The sequence below is a fragment of the Artibeus jamaicensis genome, unplaced genomic scaffold (genome assembly GCF_021234435.1).
Source record: "Artibeus jamaicensis isolate MK-2021 breed Jamaican fruit bat unplaced genomic scaffold, CSHL_Jam_final contig_1128, whole genome shotgun sequence".
In the NCBI taxonomy this organism is placed as follows: Eukaryota; Metazoa; Chordata; class Mammalia; order Chiroptera; family Phyllostomidae; genus Artibeus; species Artibeus jamaicensis.
Window position 1 is genome coordinate 2,081,482 of NW_026521220.1, and position 25,689 is coordinate 2,107,170.

General features: G+C 54.4%; 2 protein-coding genes across 5 annotated transcripts in view; one reads left to right on the forward strand and one right to left on the reverse strand.

The window, feature by feature from the left end:
• Positions 1-6,042: 6,042 nt before the first annotated feature.
• On the forward strand, positions 6,043-8,101 carry LOC119046549 (protein FAM246C). The gene is made up of 2 exons (XM_037141663.2): positions 6,043-7,301; positions 7,659-8,101. Exon 1 carries the CDS (start codon positions 6,459-6,461, stop codon positions 7,164-7,166), a length of 708 nt encoding a protein of 235 aa, XP_036997558.2. The 5' UTR covers positions 6,043-6,458; the 3' UTR covers positions 7,167-7,301; positions 7,659-8,101.
• A 2,947-nt stretch (positions 8,102-11,048) lies between these two features.
• The window catches only part of DGCR2 (DiGeorge syndrome critical region gene 2), a 73,843-nt gene continuing 59,202 nt past the window's right edge, over positions 11,049-25,689 (reverse strand). For all 4 annotated transcript variants that reach the window (XM_037141656.2, XM_053664815.1, XM_037141645.2 and 1 more), the window contains 4 exons: positions 24,170-24,373; positions 15,994-16,146; positions 14,919-15,155; positions 11,049-13,828 (listed from right to left, as the gene is read on the reverse strand). In XM_037141656.2, the coding sequence (XP_036997551.2) occupies positions 13,575-13,828; positions 14,919-15,155; positions 15,994-16,146; positions 24,170-24,373 (848 nt within the window). In that variant the 3' untranslated portion in view covers positions 11,049-13,574. The remainder of the gene's footprint in view (positions 13,829-14,918; positions 15,156-15,993; positions 16,147-24,169; positions 24,374-25,689) is intronic.

Sequence of the window (25,689 nt, forward strand, 5' to 3'; positions counted from 1 at the left end):
CCCAGGGACCCCGCCCCTTCTGGCGACAGGCACTTGGGGACCCTGGTGAGGGTAGGTGGAGGAGAAGGTAAAGCTCCAGCTCTGCTCTCAGAGCAGGTGTGACCCTGACCTCCCTCCACCCTCAGGGTCTGGGTAGTGGCCCAACCTGACAGAGTGCTCTAACACTGCCACCCGGATCTCTGGCTCAGTTTTGGCCACAAGCTCTGCGCAGCCAATATCAGCACACCACAGCTGTGCCCAGGCCTGCCCTGCTGTGGTAGCTAGCCTCCAGTACTGCCCCCTATAAATCTTGTCTCCCTGTATGGGCACCCTTGTGTAGCATCTCCCACAATGAATATGACTGACCTGTGTTAACAAAAAGGAAATTGTGGAAATGCTGGTGTGTGAATCACGAAGCTGGGTCATGAAGACATTGACTGCAGCTTCAGCCTTGCCCTCTCGGATCGCTTCCTCTTGGGGAAGCCAACACCACATCCTAACGACACCCCGGCAATCTGGGGAGAGGTCTGCCCTGGCAAGAAGCTGCACTGATTTGCCACCCACGATGATCTTGAACGTGGATGCTCCAGTCCCCAGTGATATCTTGACTGCAACTTTATGAAGTATGTTGAGTCAGGACAACACAGGATACTCAGACATGGTATGAATAACAAAGTTTATTGTTGTTCTAAGTCACTAATTTATTGGTCATTTGTTGTACAGCAGCACAGATAAAAATAGTACATGTAATTAATGCAGATAACTAATTCCAGTCCTCGGAAGCAGGATGCTATGAAGATGAAACGGCAGATGTGGGAGAAGCTTTGGAACCAGAAAAGGTCAGACTCAAGAAGGACTTTGAGAAAAGTGATAGTGAAGTGTGAAGTGCAAATCCCTTTGAGGGATCTATGAGAAGTTTTATTAGAAGGTCTTTGAGGAGGCTTTGAATAAGAGCTCAGAGGAAAGGGAGCACTGACTGGGGTCACTCAGTTGGTTGGGTGTTGTCCCACAAACCAAAGGGTCACCAGTTCGATTCCTGGTCAGGGCACCTTCCTGGGTTTTGGGTTCCATCCCTGGTCAGGCGTGTACAAGAGGCAACCGATTAGTGTTTCTCTCTCCAACTGGTGTCTCTCCCTCTCTCTCTTTCTTCCTTCCCCTCTCTCTAAAAATAAATAAACAAAATCTAAAAAATATAAAGGGAAGGGAGAAAGATGTTTTAAGAAACAAGAGAGAAGGAAATCCTTGTTAAATTGTGGCAGAAAGTTTAGCAGCACGGCTGCCCACAGTAACGTGGAACGTGGAAAATGTACCTAAAAAGTTAGATGATGTAGCTGAGAAAAGTTCCTGCCAGTGTGAAGGGTGCCTCCTGGCTTCTTGCTGCTCCTAATAAAGTAGGAGAGGTGATAAATGTGCTTTCAAATAAAAAGAAGCCAGGAACTGCTGGGTTTGAAAATTCCCAGCATTCTCAGATAGCAAAGGGTGCTAAAATTAAGAAATGACCTGTAGGCAAGGGTTATATCTAGGGCACAGCCAGGAAAAATGCTACAAAGATGAATTTGCATGAAAAGAAGTTCAACATCATTAGCTATCAGGGAAATGCACAAAAATACAATGAGATACCATCTCACATCTTCTAGAATGCCTGTAATCAAAGAGAGAGATAATAACAAGTGTTGGCAAGGATGTGGAAAAATTGGGTCCCTCATCCACTGCTGGTGGGAATATAAAATAATTCAAATGCTTTGGGAAACAGTCTGGAAGTTCCCTGAAAGGTTAAAAATAGGATGATCATATGAGCCTCATTCCACTCCTAGGAATATATCTGAGAGAAGTGAAAACATGTACCCACCCAAAAGCTGTACATGGATGTTCACAGCAGCCAAAAAGTGGAAATGACCCACACGTACACCACATGCTTAATGCATAAATAAAATGTGGAATATCTAACGGGATGTTATCCACCAATGAAGAGAAATAAGGGACTGATACCTGCTACAACATGAACAAACCTTGAAAACATTATGCTAAGTGAAGGCGGTCAGTCACAATAGACCACACAGGATATGATTCCACTCAAACTGGCGGCTTCTCCAATGATTCCCTGCGGTCGTTAAAATCCGAGGCTTCATCTGGGCGATACGAAATGTCATCTGGTTTGACTTTTTCTACTACTCTATGGGAAAATTCTTCAGAAATCATTTGCTTCGGATTTGAATCTTTGGTTCCATTTCTTATTTCTTAGCCTGAAATAAAGATGCTAAATCCTTGCAATGTAAGAAATTTCAGTGGGGGAACTGAAGTATAAAGTAATTGTAACATAAGTTTAATAAGCTTTGTCAGCTTTTTGGAGAGAAAAAAAAGGAGGGGAGACAAACATTACCTTGTTGTTCTACTTATTTATGCATTCATTAGTTGATTCTTATATATGCCCTAACTGGGGATCAAACTCACAGTCCTGGCGCATCAGGGCCATGCTTAACGAACTGAGTTATCTGGCCCTGATCAGACAGGTGTAACAAGCTAGCTTTGAGAGGGCAAGGGTGAACCCAAGGCCTGGAGAGGTGAGGCAGGTGAGGGTGAGGCGACCCAGTGGAGAGGGGTGCCATGGGACAAAGAACCAGAAGGGATGCCAGCTGCCTTGGTGCTGCTAAGAGATCAAAGAGAAAAGAGCAGTGACCTTTGGCCACCGGGAGGTGGAGGGGACCCTAATGGGGCAGGCTGACTTGGGTCTTGAGGACTCTCCTCCCAATCCCACCCAGAGAACGATAGGATGTGGTCAACCCAGGTACCAGTGGTCGTGTGGATGGCCTTGACATGAGACCAGTCCAGCTGGCTGGAGAAGGGGAGCCCTGAGGACCCCTGTGTGGGCTGGGCATGTCCCTCTAAGGCAGCCCTCCCCACACAGACGCTCTTTTGCCCCCTCTGTGAGCGAGAGCATGAGGCAGAGACTGGTCAGAGAGCTAGCTCCCAGCTGTAGGGAGACAGTCAGAACCGGGAGGCTGTCCCACCAGAAGCCAGTCTGGGCCCTCAGGGCACACATGGAGGCTGGAAGGCCTGATGCCCATCTGGGGCGGGTTATAGTTGTGGCCCAGACTGATCAGAGCCCCCCCAGGCCAGACATTCTAGGGCTGCTGATGCCAGGACCAGGAAAACAAGGTCATTATCAGGTAATGAGTTCATTTATGAGGTCAGGCAAGGCCATTTCTAGGCAATGAGTTGCCCTTGCACAGAAGCCACCTGCCCCAGGACAGTTCCCTGGGAACACCTAGATACCAGAGTCTCCAGGAGGCCAGCGAACAGTTGCAGGGCCTTCTCAGGGGCAAGATGTGCTGGAGTCCAGCCCCCACAGGAAGCCTCAGACTCTGCAATAAGACCTAGAGTGAGTCACTTCCCCTCTCTGGCCCCTTCTTTAAGACAGGCCATTTGCAGCTCAGGGCCTTCCGGAGTCCACAGACCTACCCTTTATGTCACAGATCCAAGACTAACCCCTACCCCACCCTGGTGGCCTATTGTTCAAGGCAGGCCCTGCCCCCTGCTTTCCCACAGAGGTCCCGTCTAGCTCACCCTTGGGCCCCTCCCTGCCCAGTGTGCCTGCTCCTCACACAGACGCTGCCGGGTGCTGCCTGGCCAGCTTCAGGGACCTCACCCACACCTCCACATGCCCCGCTTTGCCGAGGACCACCAGTTGCTCCTCTGCCCCTTCTGAGGCCACCAGAGCCCTTTAACGTGCAAAGCCTGCCTGGTCCTGCCTGCTGAACTCTCCTGGCTCCCAAGTGCTCTTAGGTTCTGGAAGTAAAACCTCTTCAGGTGGCAGCCAGGGCTTAATGGCCGTGAAGGGCAAGAGTGACAGCAGTTAAGTCACATGGAGGGACTGCCCCTCTTCTCCCCAGGGCTTTCTCTCCTCTGCCCTGCTGAGGCCCCCACTGTTAATGAGCTGATGGGTGGCAAGGCCCTAATGGCCTGGGGCTAGGCTGGGGACAGTCCTGGGTGCTAATGGCGTCTCACAACCAGCCTCCCCACCCCAACAGCTGGCCTGGCCCCTGGCCCTGGGAACAGAGAGGGGGAGTGAAACTGGGAAGGAGCTGGGCCCTGCACGGGGCCCGTCAGCTCCTCTGTGCAGGGAGCCGCTGGGCTGCTTTTCAGGAGGACCCTGAAAGCAGTTCTGTCCCTGCTTCTTGCCTGTAGGGACCACACCTATCTCAGCTCTAACCAGCCAGCCAGGAGGAAGGCTCCCCCACGACCTCCTGGCCTCCAGTCCTGAGCTTCTGCCCCTGCCCTTTCACCCATGAAGCTCGGACCAGGTCACAACTTACTTCTGTCTCCATCCTGACTGCACTTGGCCTCAGGGGCTGAGGGTCATGTTAACCACACCTGCCTGTTCCCCACTCATCCACACCTTGGCAGCCCTTCCAACACTATACTTGCTCCTGTGCAATGTCTCCTCCAACTCGAGGCTTTGGGACCCTCCACCACAAGCCGCCAGCCCCTGCAGGAACTTGAGCTTCTTACTTACTGCAGAGGCTTTGTCCCATCACCCAGGCCCCACCCCCTTCATCAGCCTCACAGCCAGAGACACCAAGGCCTGTTTGCCCAGGCTTCCAGGGGCCCTGGCAGCCTAACCTCCCCCCTCCAGACTCTCAGCCACAGCCACATCGACTGGTTAGCACATCTCGAGTTTCTCCTGAGCCCTCTCCCACACTCCCGGCCTCCTGGTCGACCCCTCCTGGGGATCTTAGGGGACTGCTTCATTTCAGATGGGGACTCCACTTGAGCTCAGAGAGGGCAGAGCCCACAGAGCACACGGCCAGGCTCCACAGGCTGGGGAGGGGACCTAGGGCCCTTTTGCCAGCAGTATTTTAATTACTGGGGGAGGGAGCAGGGGATGGTTAATGAGGCTCCAGGGATCCTCCCAGAACCAGATGCTGGAAGTCCCAGCAGGCCAGGTGACTCAGCAGGAACAGGGTGGTCTGAGGGGTTGTCCGAGGGCCAAGTTCTCACTTCCCCTGTACCTTCCAGAGAGACAGGCTGCAGTGAACAAATGAGTGAGTTAACTAACAAATAGAGGGGACATAGGCCTCTTCACAGGGGCTGGGGCCAGGTCTGCCGGCAAACTGGGTCCACAGCATCCCTCTGCCTCCCCCACCACGGGAGCTGAATAAGGCCAGGCCCCTGTGGGCCCTGGGATGGAGCCGTGCCAGGCCCTCCCTCGCCACAATTGCTGGGGAGGCCCCATGGCACCCAGAGCCTTAACTAGCCTCTAGGGTGCAGTGAGAACAACATGCTGGGTGGGAATACTGCCCTCCAGAGGGCCCACAGCCACACTGCCCTGGCCCTGTGATGGGCAGCACTGCCCGTGGGAAGGCGCCAGGCCCAGGGATGAGAAAGGACAGGGTGTAGTGAGAAGGGGCTCCCACAGAAGGAGGCAGGGACAGAAGAGGCAGCATGGGTGGCCATAAGGGCCTCAAAGGCCAGGTGGAGGGAGCAGGCACACAGGCTGCCCTGGATGGGTGGGAAAGGGGGCGGGGAGGCCTGCCCCATAGGGTCTCCCACCCTAGACTCCTTCATGCAGCATTCGGCATGATTAGCAGCACTTAGTACCACGTGGCCCAGCCCCGTGCTCAGGGACTCTTCCGTGGGCCCTGGTGGACAGAGAACAGGCCACTGAAACCCACTGTGAGGGGTGCTGGGGCGAGAGGCCTGATTACCTGGTCATTGTGGGATGGTCAAGGAAGGCAGCCATGCTGAAGTGGGATGAATGAGGTCGGCCAGGCAAGTGGGGGTGGAGGGCTTTCCAGGCAGGAAAACCGGCCTAAGCAAAGACCCAGAGGGGTGTAGAAGGTTGTTGGGTTGGAGGAGGTTAAAACAGATGTGGCCCCACAGTGGGAGATGGGCTGCGACCTCCAGGGCCTCCTGAGCGCAGGGCGCCAAGCACAGGATCGGAAACTACGGAAGAGCTTGAGTTGAGTGGAAGTGCCCTGACCAGGAGGATTCCTGCGCTGTGCGGGCAGCGGGGCGGGGGTGGGGGTGCGGGGACGAAGCAGGGAGGTAATAGTGATCTGGACTATGATATGGAAGGAGGTGGCTCCGGCCAGTAAGGAGGCTGCTGGGTGCATGACCGCACTTGCTTTCCCCTGACTGATACGGAGGATGTGAGCTCGGTTCCTGTCGCCTCTGCCCAGACGCTGGTCCAGGCCCTTCGTTGGGACCCACCGGCAGGTCGTCCCCGAGGGCAAGTTCAACACACTGCTGCCTGCACTGCTGCCCCTCCCAGGGCCCCTTGGGGTCTGGGCCTTGGGGGGTGGGGGGTTCTCCCGGCCCCAGGCAGGATCCCTCGAGAAACTCGGATGTCCCCACAGCCTTCCCGAGGGTACGCTCCACCGCATGTGGCCCGGGCCCCAGCGGTCGCTAGGCTGCGGACTGGGGCGCCTGGCCAAGCCGGGTGCTGATGGAGCCGGTGGCGGCGGCAACAGCACGTATGCATGGCGGCGGAGTCTGGGCGCTCGTGGGCCCAGGCTCGCAGCACCTATGGTGCGAGCACGGCAATGCGGCGCGGCGTGGACCGCCGGCGGGACCTGGGGCCTCAGCCCAATGGGCCGGTCCCTGAAGAAGCCCGCGCCCCAGGCCGCCTGGCTCGCCTGCGGGGCCAGATCCGGGCGGAGGCAGAGGCACGGGCGGACGCTCCCCGCCTGCTGCGGCTGGTGGAACGCACGGGAGCAGCGGCTGGGGCAGGGGCCAGAGAGGCGGGGGCCGGGGAGCGGGAGGACACGCGCAGCCGTGGCTCCGTGTGCTCCGTGTGCGGGGAGCCCCGCGTCGGGGCCACCTACCCAGCGGGCGTCCTGGAGGTGAGCGAGCGGCGGCTGCAGGAGGGCCTGGCGGCCCTGCGCGCCGAGTTGGGCGCCGAGCTGGAAGCGCTGCGCCGGGAGCTGCAGGCGGAGCTGGAGGCCCTGCGCGCGCTGCTGCCTGCCCCGCCCCAGCCGCCGCCCGCTCGCCGTGAGCCCCGCGCCGCGCCCCGCGGCCCGAGCCTCCTGCGGGCCCTCGGCACCGTGAACGCCCTGGCCGCGGTCACCAGGCCCGCTGACGACCCCTCGGACGGCCCCGCCAATGGCGGCGCGAACCGGGCCCCGGCCCGGAAGAACCTCAAGAAGACGCCGGTGCCCCCCGGGGCCTCGCAGGGCGGTGGGGATTGAGGGCGGCCGCCTGGAGGATGGGCCATGCTGGAGGAGCCACTGGCCAGAGGGGCAAATGGACAGATCTGCCCCCTCGCGGAACCAGCTCGGAGAGGAAGGGTCCTCCGATGCTGCCTGCTGGCGCTCGGGCTTCAGGTGTGGTGGTCGGATGGCGTGGCGGGGAGTGAGGGTGGCCAGCGCGGCGATCACTTCTGGAGATGGAGTCCGGCCTGGAGGGGGCGTGGAGCCCCTTTCGGCCTTAGAGCTGGAGGAGGATCTGGTCTTGGCGTGTGTCAGCTTCCGGGGAGAGCCGAGGGCTTGGGACTCCTGGTCTAGGAGGAGGGGTTGCAGGTTCATTTTTCTTTAAGAGTCTCGGGGAGGAGGTAGGACTTCCATGCGCTGAGATAAAAAGTATGACCCACACAGCAAGTACGATACCTGGGACAGGTGGGCTGCTGGGAAATTGTCACCTGAACACAGTGTCACTCAGACCAGTGTCACCCTGATGTACAGCCACAGTCCACAGGCCACCAACTGGACAGCAGCCTGACTCTGGCCAGCTTCACTCTGCTGCCTGCCAGACCCAGCCTCCCAGAGGATGGCGTGGCCGGGAACAGCCACATCTGGTTGACAGCTACACCTGCGCTCCTGGCTTTGCTTCGGACACTAACCCCTTCACTTAAAGTGGTTTCGCCACAGGCAGTCACCTGGACACCAGCGCCTCTTCAGAAAGTGTCATGTGCACTCAGACTCCACAGCCTAACCTCCCAGAGTGCCACCAGCCGTCCCTGTTGCCAGGACTCGCCCCCCAGGGCAGCCTGCGGTGGGTCCTGGAGCCAGCACTTCTGACTTCCTGGTCTCCAGGAAACTACCTGGAGTCTTCATTTAACCACTAACAGTGACCTGGGGTGGACACCAGCTTGTTTTTGAAATAAAATGTGTAATCTTAGGCTTTAGCAGACGGTGCTTTTAGAACTTGCTTTTTCCCTTCCATCTGACCAGGGGATTCCGACATAATGTGTAGTTTGGGAATGGGGGCAACTTCTTCGAGACAGATCTGGGGGTTCTGAGACCAGCTGTGGTGGGGTAGGGGTGGAGGGTCACTCAGGGGCCTCCCCCGGGTACAAACAGGCACACTAAGGTCCCCGTGGGTTTAAGAACCCCAGTTCTGTGGGAGAGGCAGTGTGTTCTCACCTCCACACTCCTGTCTTGGGCCACGTGAAGCTGAGGTCACTGTGTGTGATCTGGAGTCTAATTCTAGGGTCCCTGCCACAGCCACAGGTGGAGCCCCAGGCCCAGGGGAGCCCCGAGAGGGTCTGGGGCCAGACAAGGGGTGGTGCCGCGGTCCTGCGGCAGCGGGTCAAAGGGTGCCCTCGAGGTGAAGGTAGGAGTCGGCGCGGAAATCAGGCAACTACACAGCTCAAGGCAGGTGATGCTCTGAAGACGTTTATCGAGAATCAAGCAGGGTTTTTATATTTTTCTACTTGGCTAGCAGTTCTGGTTTCATGGGTTTTGTGGTTTCTCAAAGTTCCTGAAACAGGAACTTGGCTGTCTGATCTAAGCTTGTTGACGCAGGTATCCTATTCTTTGTTCCGTGTCTGGGTTAATATTAGAAATGGGTTGGTGGGTAATTACGCCCTCCAGGTTGACCTGTATACTTGTCTATGCCTTTTCTTATTTCCTCTTCTGCTAAGGGCTGTAATTCTTTGAGTTCTTCTAAAATCTCTTTATATCTAGTTGGCCATATTCTAGAGTAGTATCTTAAGAGACTTTTCTTCTATTTTTCTTTGAGCAGTCATACATTTTTCTGGGGTGTTGTCTGATCTTGCTAGTCTTTCTGCCCAGGGTAGGCTTTTTACTGTTATATTTTTCCTATTCTTTGAAACCTATTTTACTCTTATTTTTATCCCAGACCCCATAGTACGGAAGTGTGGGTCTGGGGGGTGTAGGAACTACTTGAAGGCCCTTAGCTCCCTTAGGTGGGTACCACGGCCTCCCCTTAAGGAGATATGCTGGTCCCCATGGAGTTTTTACGGTTGGTGGAATATTCCTGGGTCTATTCTTAGGTTTTGGAGGGGCTTTTGTCCCATAGGGCTATTCCTACGTTGCAGGGGGCTTTCAAGGGTACTTCTTTCAAGTTTCTCTAGGAGTTCTTCTATAGACGTTTTGTACTTTGATTCCCTCTAAGAAAGCAGTGAGATCATCTCCTGATTTCCCAGAGTTTTCTAACTTATCTTGGGTGTTTTTCCAATGATCTGTTACTGATTAAGCTTGAATTCTCAGAATGTTCTGGTTGTTTTTTTGTACCTACATTCCCTGACGTTTCTAGTATGGTATCATTATTCTGTTCATTGAGCCGGGAAAGGTCTAAGCGCACTATCTGAATCACTGCCAGGGTATTCATAATGATTAAAGCAGAAAAGGTCATGATCCCCAAAGCAAGCACAATCACAATAGGTATTGCAGGGCCTTCCATGCCACGTCCACCAGGTTGGAAAATGCTTCCTTGAAGTCTTACACCCCCTCTCAGGACCTTGTCATGGAGAGAGGGATCCAACAGTGGACGCGGCAGTGGACATGGCAGGGTGGTACCAGACAAGGCCCAGACCCTGTGCCCCCAGAGGCTGCTGCAGCAAAGAAGATTCCCCTTGAGCCTGGGGGCCTAGCCCAGGGCATGGTCAGGTGGCTGTATATTTGCCAGGTGGGCGAGGGGCGTGGCTACATTCTGTGGGCTTTTACAGTAGGTCAGAGGGGTGGTGCCCAGGAGGGGGCACCGGTGGGGAACAAGGGGCTCCAGGATCCCCAGGGCCACGTGCCAGCAATGATTGCCAGCTTTTGCCGGAGCTAAAGCTTTACAGAGACTCTCCCACGCCCCCCAAGTAACCATCCTGGGAGTGGAAACTATAAAGGTGCCTATTTAGAGACAAGGAAGGAGATGGTGGCTGGGGACCAGGAATGACATGGCACAGCCACCACGAAGGACATTCAAGGGGTAAGGCACCCTGGGTCCTAACGTCCTTGACCTGCGGGGCTGGAATGGGGAGGGCGTAGGAGGCTCTTCTTCACTGTGGGTGTGAGACACCTCGAGACCAGACACCCTCCTACTGGCTCCCCCTTGGGACCTGGTGTGCTAGAGCTTTTTACACAGGGCTTTACACAGCCCCTCCCAAGGGCCACCCCACTCAGCAGGTCTGTGGGAAGCACAGTCCAGGTGGAGGGAGGCACTGTGCTTCCTCAGCACCTGGGGAATGGACCCCAGGCGGCAGCGGAGCCTGCCTGCTCTCCTGCAAGGTGGGGCTCTGGTACTCTCTTCTACTACTTTCTTCTACCCTCAGTGCGGCCCCGAGAGAAGGCAACATTGTCTAGAAAGAGGTGCACACCCGGTGACAGGGTGCCCTCTGGTGTGAGTGAGACCCTGGCCCCTTTCCAGTCCTGAGAGGGTGGGGCTCCCCCACAGTGGGACAGTGTGGAGCTGTCCATGGTGCTGACGGTGCCCAGGGTGCCCAGGACAGACCGCCACCCCACGGATGTGTCCAAGGAGGGGCCACCTCCTCGAATCTCCTATCCTCACCAAGGGACCCACTGGTTCCTTTCACAACCCTGGTCCTTCCCCATCCTGGCTTGCAGCACTCTGGCCAGGAGGCTGGGTCAGGAAGGTGAGCAGGAGGACCTGCCCAAGGTTGAGTCCACTGGGTGACCCACACCACATATTGGGAAATTAGTGAAAGGACCACTGCCTGAGGAAAAAGGCACAGCGGGGTTTCAGAGACCCAAGCCCCGCCCCCAGGTTCCTCAGGCGGCCCAACCCCACCCCTCCCACCCATCCTCACACCTGCGCCTCAGTCCCAACTTGGCCAGAGCCTCCTGCCCCCAACATGGGCCACACCAAAGACTGACTCCTCCTTTTCCAGAACACAAATTTATTTGGCATTTGGATGAAATGGTTCTCACAGCATCTTAAGAATTAGTGCCAACCCAACCAAAAAGAAACCCAAACTAAAAACCCTTAGAGAAAGGAAAACAAAAAACAGGCATTGAGACAATGTACAGATTTGACCCTCACTTCCACCAGGCAGGTCAGGGTCAGGTCCCAGGGGAGAAGGCCCCTCCCAAGACGTTGCCCTGTCCCTCTGGAGGCCCAGTGCACATGGGGCGGAAAAACCGCCTCTCACAGGGACACGAGTGTCAGCCAGAGTTGGACCATGGAACACAACCAGATCTTACCAAGGGTGGCGACTAGACAGGAGGCCAACGTCAGCTGGGTGGACCACAGGTTTCCCCTGGATGCCCTCACAACTGCCTTCCAGCAGAGCTCCGCTCCTGAGGCCACTGGGCAGCAGGTAGCCTTCTGCACAGCCCAAGGATGCTAGTGGGCTGGACACCCTTGGACAGAGCCCTGGCCAGTCCAGAGGCAGGCCCACCCTCTGCAGCCCCCATGGTCTGCTTCAGGCCTTCTCCTTAGTACCCTCCCGATGCCTGTCCCCAGCAGTCCTTCAGTCCACAAAGGAAGTCCCCCAGTTCCACACATCTGGTACCAACCACCTTGCCTTGTACACACAGTTGAGGCCTGGGCCAGAAGGACCCCGTGCTTGGGGGCCAGACCCTATGGGGCTCCATTAGGGTGGTTGTTTCAAAGGAGGCCTGCTCAGGACCCTCACCCAGCACCAAGGCCTGCGACTGCTGCTCTGGAACGCAGCTGCCCTGCACCCAGCACATGCTGACAGTACCATGTACTTCCTGCTTTGTTTCTGGCAGCTGGCGTGGGGCACATGTGCCCAGGATGCCATCTGCCTCCTATGGGCCGCACCCAAGGACAGGGAGTTCAGTGGTGAAACTCACACCTCTGGCTGGCCTGTCGGGCAACTCTGAAACCCCACTCCATAGTGAAAGGACAAAATGGGCCTTCCAAATGGAGTGTGAGCACGTGCCCAGGGCTGAACTGTGCCTCTGAGGTGCACCTCGGAGCACCCACTGCAAGTCAACTCTCCCTCGCTGTGTGCTGGTCCAGAAAGGCTGCAAGGGGGCCCAGGAGCAGGGCTCCGTGCTCTCAGAAGAGGCCGAGGCCCAGGCCCAGCCCCAGTGCCGCCCATGTGGCCACGGCTGGCCTGGGAAACTGAGGACCTAGTTCCCATGTACCATCACCAGCTGCAGACACACACACACACACACACACACACACACACCTTGACATTCAACATAGAAAAGATATGGATGTGCTGAAAAATCGCACAGAACCCGCTTAATCTCCAAACCTCAGAAATGCTAAAAGCCTGGTGTCAAGTGGAGACAAGACCACTGCCCAGGAGTAGGCAACAGGGTCCCTCAATCAAAAGGCCCCTGGGCAGGGCACCCAGCACCCTGTGCTGCTGAGGACAGGAAGGTGGCATGCAGCCACCGGGCACTGGGCTCCAGCAGTGGCGGTGGCATGCAAGAAGTGGACTTTCAGGAGGTGGACGCAGGCCAGGACTTTAATATCAGCCACCCCTGCCAAAGAAACAACCCTTTATGGCACAAAAAAGTGGGGTGGAGGCAGGCCAGGCCCAGGGGCAAATTTAATAGGAGGGGGGCTCCAGAGGGTAAAAAAAGAGGAGCCAGCTTAGCCCCAAGCCCCTCATGCAAGGCTAACGGCCTCGGCCTGGATCCACAGCCACCTCCTGGGGGGCCATGCACAGCAATGTTGGGGAGAAACCCGAAAGACTAGGGGTGAGGCTTTCCGGCACAGGACTGGGCTTTGCAGAGCCCAGCTGGAAAGACAGAGTGGAGATTTTGGCTTCCTTCCAAGCTCTCCTTCTTAGGGTCTTGGGACCAGAGTCCCAGGCCAGCCTCTAGCCCGGGCAGGGTCACCCTCAATATCAAGCTGGACCTGTGGGGGGACCACCCCCCAGTGCAGCCACTGTAGCACCTCCAGGGCCACCTGTCCAGCAGCAGACCCACTGCCCAGACGACCCCTGACAGCCCCCACGCAATGGTGCCCCCAAGTGCCATCCTGAGCAGTGGCCAGCGAGGCACACCATGGCGGCAGCTGTGGGGCTCGCTGGCTGGGTGGCGGGCTCCTCTGGACGACATGCTGTGGTGAGCAAGCCCGCTAAAGCCTGGGGTGGTCTGGCCCCTGCCCAGGCCTACGGTGCCTCTTTGTTCCCTACTTCTGAAACGTGTGGTATGAACAAACTTTGTCACCCTTCTGCCATTTAAAAAGAAAAAGACAGTGGCCCAAAGCTACGCATGTTCTGAAGCCCTCAAGGAGATGCGGTGTAGGCGCCTACTCCCTCAGGAGGCAGGCGCAGTCTCTAAGCACACGTGCACACCCCAGGGGGCAGCAGTGCTGTCGCGTCCAGGCTCACGCAGGGCCCTGCAAGCCCCCCTCGGAACCAGTTTTCCTGATGGCAAACAGGTGCTCCGTGCCCCTTGGGGGCTGTGGGCTGGGCACCCCTACACCATGGTGTTGAGGGAACTGTGGCTGTGGCCACCCCCCGGCAGTGCCTCTGTGGCTTGGGGGGTCCCGCTCTGGGCAGGGCCAGGAGGCATGAGCAGGGTGCTGCTGCTGTCAGCTGAGCCTTCCAGGTCTGCCAGGGAGACCCCTGTGGTGGGCAGAGGCTGCTCCAGGTGCTGGGGTGATGTGCCTTCGCTGCCACCATCCCCTGGGGTCGGCGGGCTGGCCTCTGCTGGCTCAAAGGCATCGTCGTCTGCAGGAGGAGACAGAGGTGTGTCAGCAGGTGGGGGCCCGACATGAGGGAAGAGGACACGGAGACAAGCTGGGGGCACTTTTCTCGCCTGAACGGTCCCACTGAGACTGCAGCTCTGCTGTGCTCGCCCCTCACCCTCACCACAGATTCGGGCCGTCCTGGTACAAGGTGCAGGGGAGAGGCAGCATGACGGGCCCAGAGCAGGCAGCCCTGCAAACGGTGCAGGGGCTGCAGAGCTCTTGCCTGCACCCCCAGCAGCATCCCCGGCAGGAAGCTTGTTCTACCCTGGTCTCCTTGACAGCAGATGGTGACAATGTCCTGAGGGCCAGGGTCAAATCCAGATTTCTCCTGCCCGCACCCTCCAGGGTGGTACGAGCTGACCAAATGAACAAACAGGACAAAGACCATGGCAGTGCTGGCCTCACAGTGCCATCCTGCTATGCCGCGTGGGCACGCAAAGAGCCAGCCGCCATGGGACGGGACACCACCTGTGATGTCTGCCAGGGGCGTGTGTGTTAAAGGGAGTGACAGACACGGAAAGGGTGAGACATCTGCACTGCACACTGGAGACAGGAACAGGCCAGGCAATGGGCGAGGCACCTGAAATCCCCTTTGCTGCACAGCCCCTGGCCCGACATCACAGAGCCAGTGTTTCTTCCCGTGTCACAAAGCTGCCTCAGGACACGAGGAGCTGTCACGTGGTGTCTCTTCAGCTCACCATGTGTGTGCACATGTCTTTACAGCCTCTCACTTGGCTCTGGGCCAGCCCTGCCCCCAGGGGGCCCAGGCCTGGTCCCCAGCTCTCCAGAGCCAGGACTAGGTGTCTGAGGGCTGTTTGCTAATAGGTGTTTCTGGGAAGGATGCAAGGGGCAGTGTGACCACTGTCAGCTGTCACCTGCACATTTGACCCTGGGAAGTGCTTGTTCACTGACAGATGGCAGTTCAATTTAAGGGGAAAGCCAGAGATAGCAAGAGAAGGCTGGAGGAGGTGGGGTTCACAGCCCCGTGCACTGGGGCAGACCCCTGGGCCTCAGGTCCTGCAGGCCAGGTGGTGGCGACAGGCTGCCCCCTCTCCCTACTGGGGAAGCACCTGTAGGGTCGTAGAACACGCTGTCGGGGTTGATGGAGGCCTCATAGGGTGGTGGTGGGTCATCGGGCTGGTCAATATCTGGGTACTTGTACGCAGTGTAGGGGGGTGGAGGGTCGTGGAAGTGGAAAGTCCCGCCTTCTCCGTCATCAGAAAGGTGTAGCGGCGTGAGGCCTGTGCCGAACCCGTCTGGGCCGTAATCAAAGCCAGGGATCCTCCGGCCAAGGTTGAAATGGTGCACTGGGCAGCGGAAGCCAGAAACAAGCAACAGAGTCATGTCACTCGATGCCCTCGCCCCCAGGCCCAGGCTGCAGACACCCTGACCATCGCACTTCTGTGCCTAGCTGCCCACACGAGAGCCCGGAACTTGTCCAGGCCCCTCCCCTCGGCACCTCCGCCCGTCACCGCATGCAACAGGTCTGCCTGCTGTGCTCCAGCCCTCGCCACACCCCTGCAGCTCTGACATGTTTCTGGGCATCTAACCCACGACTGCCTTGGAGTTCTGCCCACCCTGCAGCTCAGTGAGAACTGAGGAAGGTCTCAGGAAAAACTCGTCAGCCCACATGGATGGGGAACTGCAGAACCAAAGCTGGTGAGGTCGCTCAGCATTCTTGCCACCTCCATTCTGAACTCTCTCCTGCCTGCCTGCCCCACACAGGACTGGGGAGCCCAGGCTGGCTCACTGAGACACAGGGGGATTTCAGAAGTTCTTCTGGGGGCTTAAGTCACTGCAGGCAAATTGGACTAAGGGGGCTGAGATGTACTAAGTTGCCTATGACCATGGGCATCTTCTACTCTCTTGTGGGAGGAGCCTGGAGTTGGCTGGCTCTGGAGGTACGCCCTTCCTCCACATGCCCATGGCCTCTGATTTTGGGTCCTGCAAAGAGTTCCTTTAGTGCCCCAGGTATGCCCTCAGCCCAGGAGCAGGTGGGTGGGTAGGACAGGGACGCCTTTTGGCACCCTCTATTATGTCCTCCCCTTCTTCCCTGCCCCTTCCTGCTTCCTGTGTCCCCATCGCCCCTGGGGACACAGCCACGGGCAGGCCTGTGACCGTCATAGCAGGGACTGGGGCACTCACGGTTTGCTCCAATCAGGGACTCGATGCGCTCCCGGCGCCTCTGGCGTAGCCGGTGGACCATGAAAAGCAGCAGGGACAGGATGAGGAAGGAGGAGATGCAGCTCACAATGAGGCGCATCCCGCTGGCCATAGAGTCGAACAGGCTATTCCCATCTGTTAGAGAAGAAACCCGCTGCTCTCAGGAGCTTCGTGCTATGAGAAGGCTCAGCCTTCCACCATGGCACTATGAGGACAAGGCAACTTACTGCCCGACGCAGTCTCACCCCGACAAAGACAAAAGAGCCCAAGATCAAGAACACTGCAGTATCAGCACAGAAGAGATCATGGGCCAGGAAAGTTTCTAATGTGACTGGGCGATGTGCTTCTCCACCTACTGCAGGTGTCAAGAGTGGGGGCCTGGCCTCCCCCCGGCTCATCTGTGTTGCGTGACCAAACATGTTCCTTCAGGAGCAGCAGCTCTGATACCTGTTGCTTGCAAATGCCCAGGAAGCCTGGTGAGCAAGGAAGCCACGTTCCAGGACCAGCATTTCTGAGCACGTTTTCCGCGGCAACTCTGTACCCCTCTCCCCCTGGGATATTCAGTGATGTCTACATACACTTTTGATCATCACTGGGAGGCAGGGGTTGGGGGGAAGGTGTGTGCAGAGGTACTACAGGTGTCTGGCAGGTAGAGGCCGGGGACAGGCTCAACACCCTGCTGTGCACAAGCCAGCCCCACAGCAGGGTGTTTGTCCCCAATGTCCACAGTGCCCAGGTGGAGACACCTCGCCTTGCCCCACTGCTCAGCGGGGTTTCTCAGGTGCTCACCATTGAAGCTGCTGAGCCATGGTGCTCACAGGACAGGTGTGAAGGAAGAGCACTAGTGCTTGCCAGGTGTCTGGATGTGACAGCCATGGCCAGGTCCTTTCACCCAAGTAAGATGGGCCGGTAGCACCAAGTCACAGAGTACTGGGAGCCAGGCAGGGTCCTGGGAATACCTGTCTCCACAGACAGGGGGCAGACGCAGGAGGCACTGGGGGGAGAGGTGACCCAGACAGAGCCCTCGGAAGTAGTAAACCTCTGCATGGGCGGAAGGGCTGAGGACTGTCAAGTCTCCGCGACAGCCACATGGCAGGTCCCCAACTACACTTCACAGCCAACACAGGCCCCACGTGTGAGAGACCAGGCTCGCAAGGCTCTCCTGTCGCTCTCGCGGGCCCAGCCTGCTCTGTGCCAACACAGGTGGCCAGAGCTCACCCCTACCCTGCACTCCCAGGGCCAGAGAGCTTCCTCCAAAGCTGCATTTATTGGTGACAACACTGGAAGTGAGCATGTGGAAAGGATACATCCTCTCACTAATCACCTACTTTTTGTGAGGCCTTTAATCCTCTTCCAGTTTTAAGGGAACATTTCATTCTGCCCCAGGAGGAAGCCCGTCAGCCTGGGGGCTGCTGACATGTCTGTTAACTGGCAGCCAGCTCAGCGATCCCAGTGAGGTACCTCATGTAGCAGCCCCTTTGCAATAACTAACTCTTCACTGGTTCTAAAACAAACCCAAGGGCATGGTCAAGGTCCTTGATCACCTTTCTACAGTGGTCACCAGGAAGAGGCATGTCCTAGAACCAAGCCACCTGCAGTCAGACACAGAGACCACTTTCCAAGGAGCCAGAGGGCAGCCCAGGGGTCCCTGTGACCCATGACATGACTGGTCCTTTCATGGAGCTCTTGAATCCACAGAGGACACATCCTGCTAGGATAGACGCTGTTGGAACTAAAGGTGCCCCAGAGTCCACCAGGTCTGACGGTTGGTCTGATGTCTGAGTCCTCCCCAGGCTAATGTGCAGAGCCCCACACTGTCACTGAATTCAGTGGCAAGGAGCCAGCTCCAAATCTCTGCTGGAGATAGCAGATGGGGCGGAAGCTTAGAAGGAACCAGAGGTCTGTGTCCTGGACCCTAACGTGTGCTCTGCTACAGGCTGCTGCCCAGCAGGGCACCCCTACAACGGGAGGGGAGAGCCCTGGGAGACAGGTGGCCCCGCGCAGTTCCAGGGCCCATGAGCTGTGGAGCCAGCGTGGTCTCACTGTTTCCCTAATGACCTGTCTGATGAACATCCTTTCAGGTGCTTGGCTGCTGCCTTGTATTTTCTTTGGTGAGGTGTCATTTTAAATATTTTGCCCATCTTTAAAGAGGGTAGGTTGTTATCTTTTTTGAAATATTTATTTTTCAATTTGTTGATGTACATTATCTTGGATCCAGGTATACAACCCAGTGATTAGACATTTCTGTAACTTAGAGTGATCACCTTGGTAGATCCAGCCCCCATCTGACACCAGTTTTTACAGTACTGTTGACCACGTCCCCCGTGCTGTACATCGCACTCCTCGTGACTGCTCTGTAACTACCAATTTGTATTTTTAATCCCCACACCTTTTTACCCATTCCCCAACACCCCCCCATCTGGCAAACGTCAGAATCTTCTCTGTATCTACGAGTCTGTTCTGTTTATATCCTTTTTTAGATTCCACGTACAAATGCAACCATGTGGCGTTGGTCTTCCTCTGACTTATTCCACTCAGCACAATACGCCCCAGGTCCATCCATGTTACTGCAGATGCAAGACTTCATCCCGTCGTTTATGGCTGTCACACCCCACCGTATGCACGTGCCACCTCTTCATCCACTCACCTGTGCCGGACACGTGGGCCGTTCCCCTGTCTTGGCTATTGTAAATAATGCTGCAATACACAGATGGACACACACGTCTTTTCAATTTAGTATTTTTGGTTTCTTTGAATAAACGCCAAGAAGTGGAACTGTTAGGTCCTTCTTTGTCTCTTGTTTCACAAGTCTATTTTGACTGGTATAAGTATTGCTACCCTAACTTTTTTTCATGTCCAGTTTTATACAGTACCTTTTTCCACCTCTTTACTTTCAGTCTGTGTGTGACATTCTGTCTGAAATGACTCTCTGATAGACAGCATATGGAAGGGTCTTGTTTTCTTATCCATTCAGCAACTGTGTCTTTTGATTAGAGCATTTACCCCATTTGCATTTAAAGTAATTGTTGATAGACATGTACTTATTGCCATTTTATTATTCCTGTTTTTTAATCTGTTTCCCCCTTCTTCGAGATGACACTAACATTTCTCATAACACCTTTTTCATGATGAACTCCTTTACCTTTTTCTTGTCTGGGAGGCTCTTTATCTGTCTTTTGATTCTAAATGAGCTTTGTTCGGCAGAGTAATCTTGGCTGTAGGTTCTTGCTTTTTATCACTTTGAATATTTCATGCAATTCCTTCTGGCCTGCAAAGTTTCTGTTGAGAAACAGCGGAAAATCTTAAGGGACCTTCCTTGTAAATAATGTTTTTCCTCTTGCTGCTTTTAGTGTTCTCTCTTTGAGGCCCTGGCCAGGTGGCACAATTGGTTAGAGTGCTGTCCTCACACAACAGAGGACAAGTTGATTCTTCTCTCTCTGAAATCAATTAAAAATTCTTCTTTTTGTCTTTAACCTTTGGCATTTTAATTATGATATGTCTTAGCGTGGGCCTCTTTGGGTTCATCTTGTTTGGGACTTTCTGTGCTTCCTGGATTTGTGTGTCTATTTCCGTTACCAGGATAGGGAAGTTTTCTGACATTATTTTTTCAAGTAGGTTTTTAATTCCTTGTTCGCTCTCTTCCTCTGGCACACCCATGACGTGAATGTTGGTGTACTCAAAGTCACCCCAGGGGCTCCTTAAACTATTCCCATTTTTTTCATTTTCTGCTTTATCTTCCAAATCACTAATATGATCCTCTGCTTTACCTACTCTACTTTTGGTTTCCTGTAACGTACGCTTCATTTCAGTTACTATACTCTGCTTTTCTGGCTCGCACATTTTCTGTCTCCATGTTTGTTGAAGTTCTCACTATGTTCATCTACTCTTCACCCAAGTTCATTTCACATCCTTATCACCAGTGTTTTGAGCTCTGCATCTGGCAGATGGCTTGTCTCCATTCTGCTTGTCCTTTACCTGGAGTTTTATTCTTTTCTTTCATTTGAGATGCTTCCTTGTCTCCCCATTTTGGCAGCCTCTCTGTTTGTCTCTGTGTGGTAGGCAGAGCGGCCTCATGCAGCAGTCATGCTGGGGGGCCCAGAGATGCAGCACCCCAGGTGACCCAAGCAGAGGCACTTCAGATACATCCCTCACCCCCCATGGGTTCTTTGCATCCTCCTACTGTAGTGGAGCCTTAATGGCTATTGGCACATCGGTGGGATGGATTTACCTCCAGGCCATGAGGACTGGCCACAACCAGTGCAAAGGCCAATTTCACAGAACAGAACTTACTGAAATGTACTGTTCATGCAGGTGGCTGGGTGATGCTCTGACTGAAGCTACTCACTGGGTGTGCTGATTTTGGGGCTTCCTAGGAGGTACAGGCCAAGGTACCCCTGCCCAGGACCACCCAGCATAAGCTACAAAATGATCTGCTGATGGCTGCCACTTGTGTTGAGCCCAGAGATGCCTGGGAGGGGCCAAGATAGGAACTGAGGTCAGATGCTGCTAATGCTGAACTTGGGGCTGCTTAGCAAGAAGTACGAAGCAAGCTGAAGCCAGAAGCTTCTTGCTTGTGGTGTGTGGATCTCTGAGATTGTAGCAATGAACTGAGACACACCATTTGTATGGAAAGCCATTAGGAATGGTGTGGGTGGGCCTGCAAGTTGGACAGGGCAGGGTCTCAGGGGGTCCCCAGGGTGGGCTGAACTGTATTAGCCAGGCTGATGGAGACTCAGACTGGCACCAGCCTGCTAGCTCTGTGTGGAGAGGGCACAGCGAAGGAACAACAGCCTCTGCCAGCACTTCTGCCTGGGAGAAAGGTGCCCCTCCAGTCCCTGCCCCCAAACCAGACAATTCATTTTGTCCCCATCTATCCCCAGCACCTTTTGAACTCCTGCCTCAGTGCTAGAGCTCAGTCGAAAGTAAATCTGTGCGAGCCCCTGCAGAGGAACGCTGGGGACTCCAGCAACCCTCCACCTCACTCAGCTGCAAATTTGCTGGTTTTCACAGCCAGCAGTTATGGGGACTTCTCTTCCTGGCACTAGAACCCTGGGCTGGGGAGCCTGGTGTGGGCAAGAACCCTTGCTCCCCAGGAAAAACCTCCAAAGCTGAGATGCCCCAATTTTTAACTATCACACGTGGCTGTGGGAGCAGTCCACTCAGAGTCTCTGCCCCTCCTGCCAGTCTTGACAAGGCTTCTTTAAATCCCTAGTCATAGGACTTCTGTGCAGCTAAGTTTCGGGCGGTGCCCCATAATGGTTAATCTCCAGTTTATCTGTACTGATGATGTGGTTGTGGGAAAATAACAGCACTGCATTTTCTTACTTTGCCATCTTGACTGGAAGCCCCCAGCTAGTAACTTGTTTTCTTATTACTGAGTCTTTTGAGTTCTTTTATATACTCTGAACACAAGACCCTTTGATTTGTGTTTTACAAATATTTTTCCTTAGTGGTTTATCTTTTCATTTCCTTAAATGTCTTTCAAAGAATAAAAATTCAATTTTACTAACGTCTTAATCAGTTTTTCTTTTGAGGGCCATACTTTTGACGTTGCATCTAAAAATGTTGCCTGTGTACCTCTGTCAGATAAGAACTGACCGTGTAAGTGTGGCAATCCGTCTACACTCTGTTCTGTTTCACTGATCTATGTGTCCATTCTTTTGTGAACACCACACTATTTTGATTACTATGACCGTATAGTAATTTTAAACCAGGTATCGTGAAACCAACCTTGTTCTTTTTTTTAAAAGATTTTATTTATTTATTTTTAGAGAGAGAGGAAGGTAGAAAAAGAGATATCAATGTGTGGTTGCCTCTCACATGCCCTCCACTGGGGACCTGGCCTGCAACCCAGACCTGTGCCCTGACTGGGAATCAAACTGGTGACTCTTTAGTTTGCAGCCCACTGAGCTACACCAGCTAGGGCAGCCTTGTTCTTTTAAAAAAAAAAATGGTTTGGCTGCCCTGGCTGTTGTGGCTCAGTGGACTGAGTACAGGCCAATAACCAAAATATCACAGGTTTGATCCCCAGTCAGAGCACATGCCTGGGTTGCAGGCGGGGTCCCCAGTAGGGGGCGTGTGAGAAGCAACCACACATTGATGTTTCTTTTTTCTCCTCTTTCTAAAAATAAATAATAAAATCTTTAAAAAATGCTTGGCTATTCTAATTCTTAAATTTCTGTGGAAAGGGAAGGGAATCAACTTGTCTACGAAAAACATGCTGGCATTTTGGTTGGGACGGCATTGAACCTACAGATGACTGGGGGAGAGTTCACCTCCCAATGACACTGTCTTCTGATCCAAGACTGTAGAATCTCTTATTTACGTCTTTGATTTTGGTCATCAGTATTTTATTGTTTGTGGCAAACAGCGCACATACTTTGTAAGATTTATATCAAAGTATTTCATGCTTTTTGGTGCTACTGAAATGGCATTTTTAAAATTTCAATTTCCAACTGTTCACAGGTAGAACAGGGTAGGGCAAAAGGAGGTTACGGATGTTTGTATGAAAAATATTGTTAACAATACAAGAATAAAATGTGTTTTGCACACTCACAACTGTAAACCTGCATTTGCCCCATCCTGTGTATGTAAATACAATGGGTTTTTTTATTGGCCTTGTATCTGGACACTGCTAAACACAGTTATTAGTTTCCTGTTGATCCTCTGGGATTGTCTATGCAGACAATCATGTTGTCTACAAAGAGAGGTCATTTCCTTTCTTCCTTCCTAATCTGGATGCCTTTCTACTTTCTGGTACTGCCCTTGATATCCTGTACAACTCTGGACAGAGCAGTAAGAGCAGACATTCCTGCTTTGTTAGAATGGACACTGTCCCGGTGTCCCCAGCGTTGGTGTGGTGGCAGTATCTCCCCCTGGGGCAGTGCGGGCACTTACCAGGCAAAGGCACTCAACCGGAGAGGCTGTCAGGCGCCTGCAGAAGCAAGGCTGAAGCAAGGGGCAAGGGCAAGGGCAGGCCCTGGCCGAGCTGCTCTAGCTACACAGGGGAGTGGCCTGCAGCAGCTCTGGGCCTGCCCGGATGCCCGAGGGCCCTGCTCAGGGGTCCAGAGATGGAAGAGCTCCCTAGGCCACACGTGCTTATACGACACATGCCTGGTCCTACATGGCCTCTGCCCTCTCCGCAGCCAGCTGGGCGCTTCTGACGGGGCACCCCCTTCTGCTGAGCCAGAGGCAGCCTCTGACACTGCCCTGCCCTTTTGCCAGCAGCCTCCCTCGTGTGCGAGGACACAGACAACTCTCCACTTGGGGAGAGTTCTGGTTGTGGCCCTCCCGTGAAAGTTCCATTTCTCACTGAACCAGCCCCTCCTCCACAGGGACCCCACCCACGCTGCTTTTTGGTCGAGTTTGTGAGTCCAGGGCCTTCCACAGTCTCTGCCCACTCTTGCACTGTGGCAGCCAAGAAAGAAGAAAAAATCATGCTTTTGATTTACATTTCTCCTGAGATCGTGAATTCATACAGAGGTGCCAACTGCACTGGTGTGGAGAACCCACAGTGCCCTGTATGAAGTCTGATGTGTCCCAATGGCCCTGCAGAGCAGAAGCCCCACTTGCTGCTCTTTTTTTTAGAAGTGGAAGGAATGTCCCTCAGAGACCACATGGCTGCATAGTGTCCACCTGCAAAGCGCCACCTAGTGGGGGGTTTTATCATGAAACTGAGGGTAACGATTTATTACTTATCTTACAGATTCTAATAGTAAAAACTGATGATGACTGTAAGCAATAAAAACTGTCATTACCCACCACATCACCATACTGAGAACAGAAAGGACTCAAATGGGGAGGTAGGTTGGAAGTCTTGTTCTTAGTCTTTAAATGAGAGGAGAAAGACAGGCCTGAAGACATCAGTAACAGTTGATTTGGGAACATACAGCCACATTCAAGTTCATCAGTGAATGAATGATACCTGTTACCTGAGAGCCGACCTGCAAGGCAGCAGTTAGCGGAGGCCAGGTTGTGTGAGACAGACACATGCTGGTTGGAGTGTTTGCCCATCACAGCTCTGTGTGCAAACGATGCCACTGCAGCTACACCATGCGTAGTTAAGCTCTCACAAATCCCTGCCACTGAGGAAGCAGCAGGTCGCGCAGCCCCTGGCCCCGCATGGGGAGGCTGACTCGTGACCCACCATCGGTCTCACCTGGGTCCAGGCACATGAACTTGCAGCACTCCTTGGGGTCCTTGCGGTACTGCTGGCAGCCCTGCGGCCGTTCGCAGAGGGCGGCCACGCACATCTCCGGCTCCCCGCGATGGCAGGTGCAGCTCAGACATGGGTCATCGCCCTTGGGGGTGAAGTAGAGCCCTTCGTCCACCACGTTGTCCTTGATGTCGACACACGTTTGACCTGCAGCGGCGCGCACACACACACACACACACGTGTCACCAGCAGAATCAGCTCTGACTCACCCCACAAACGTGACAACAGAGGAGCTGGCACGGTCGGCCAGAAAGGCCTCCCATTAGTGGCTGTTCAAGAGAGGTCACTGCAGCACTCTGCTAGGCCGAAGCACACCTGCCAGGGCGCCCCCGGCCATGAGCCTGGACAGCTGGGACGGAGGCGAACACCAGACGCCAGGTGAAGGCACATGGAAGGGTCTGCTTTTAAGGTGCCTAAGCAGTTTAATTAAAAAAAAACAAACTTAAATTTATTTTTAGAGAGAGGAGAAGAGAGGGAGAGGGAGGGAAACACCCGATCAGTTGCCTCTCACACACCACTAACCAGGGACCTGGCCCACAACACAGGCATGTGCCTGACTAGGAAGTAAACCTGCGACCTCTCGGTTTGCAGGACAGTGCCCAACCCACTGATCTGCGCCAGTCAGAGTTAAGTTAAGCAGTTTACTTTTGTGAGTTCCTCAATGCTAAGATGTAGCTGCTACATGTATTAACCATTTAAAAATCAAAATGTATCTTAAAACTGTTTAAAATTTATTTATCTACAGAGAGCGGAGAAGGGAGGGAGAAAGAGGAACATCGACTGGCTGCCTCTGGTACGCATCCTGACCAGGGGCCAAACCTGCAGCCCGGGCATGTGCCCTGACCAGGACTTAAACCAGTGACCTCTCGTTTTGCATGACGATGCCCAACCAACTGGGCCACACTAGTCAGGGCAAAATCAGACTGTTTTTGAATGAGCTGCCCAAGCTGCTGCTGGTACTACTCGGGAAGGTGGTCCGCTCAGTCCACACTGAGACAGGACTGGTAAACTGTGCAGAGCCGACCTGGACTGGACTTAGAGGAATGACTGTGGCCAGAGTTGGGAGTGCGCTGAGAACCTGGAGCCCGAGCTGGCAGACATGGCAGATGCCTGGGAAAGGGACTAAGATGAGGTGGAGGTGGTCTCCAAAGGGATTCAGGTTCAGTGAAACACAAAGGGACATGAAGCGGAAGTTGGCTCTAATCTCTAAATAGGGTAGGGAAGCCTACAAATACGCTTCAGAAACCCCACAACCGTTGGTCTGTGCCTCACCGAAGACTGGAGTCAAACCTACATTAACTCATGCAGTCAGGAAATTCCAGGTCAGGAAACTCATGTAGCACCGTTCTCTGCTAGACCAGAGAAGAAAGGATGAGGAGACATAACCGTTGTCCAGGTCACGGAACTGAGAAGCAGGCCAGCCAGGCTCATCCCAGCCTTGGGTCCCAGCCCAGGCTCCAGCC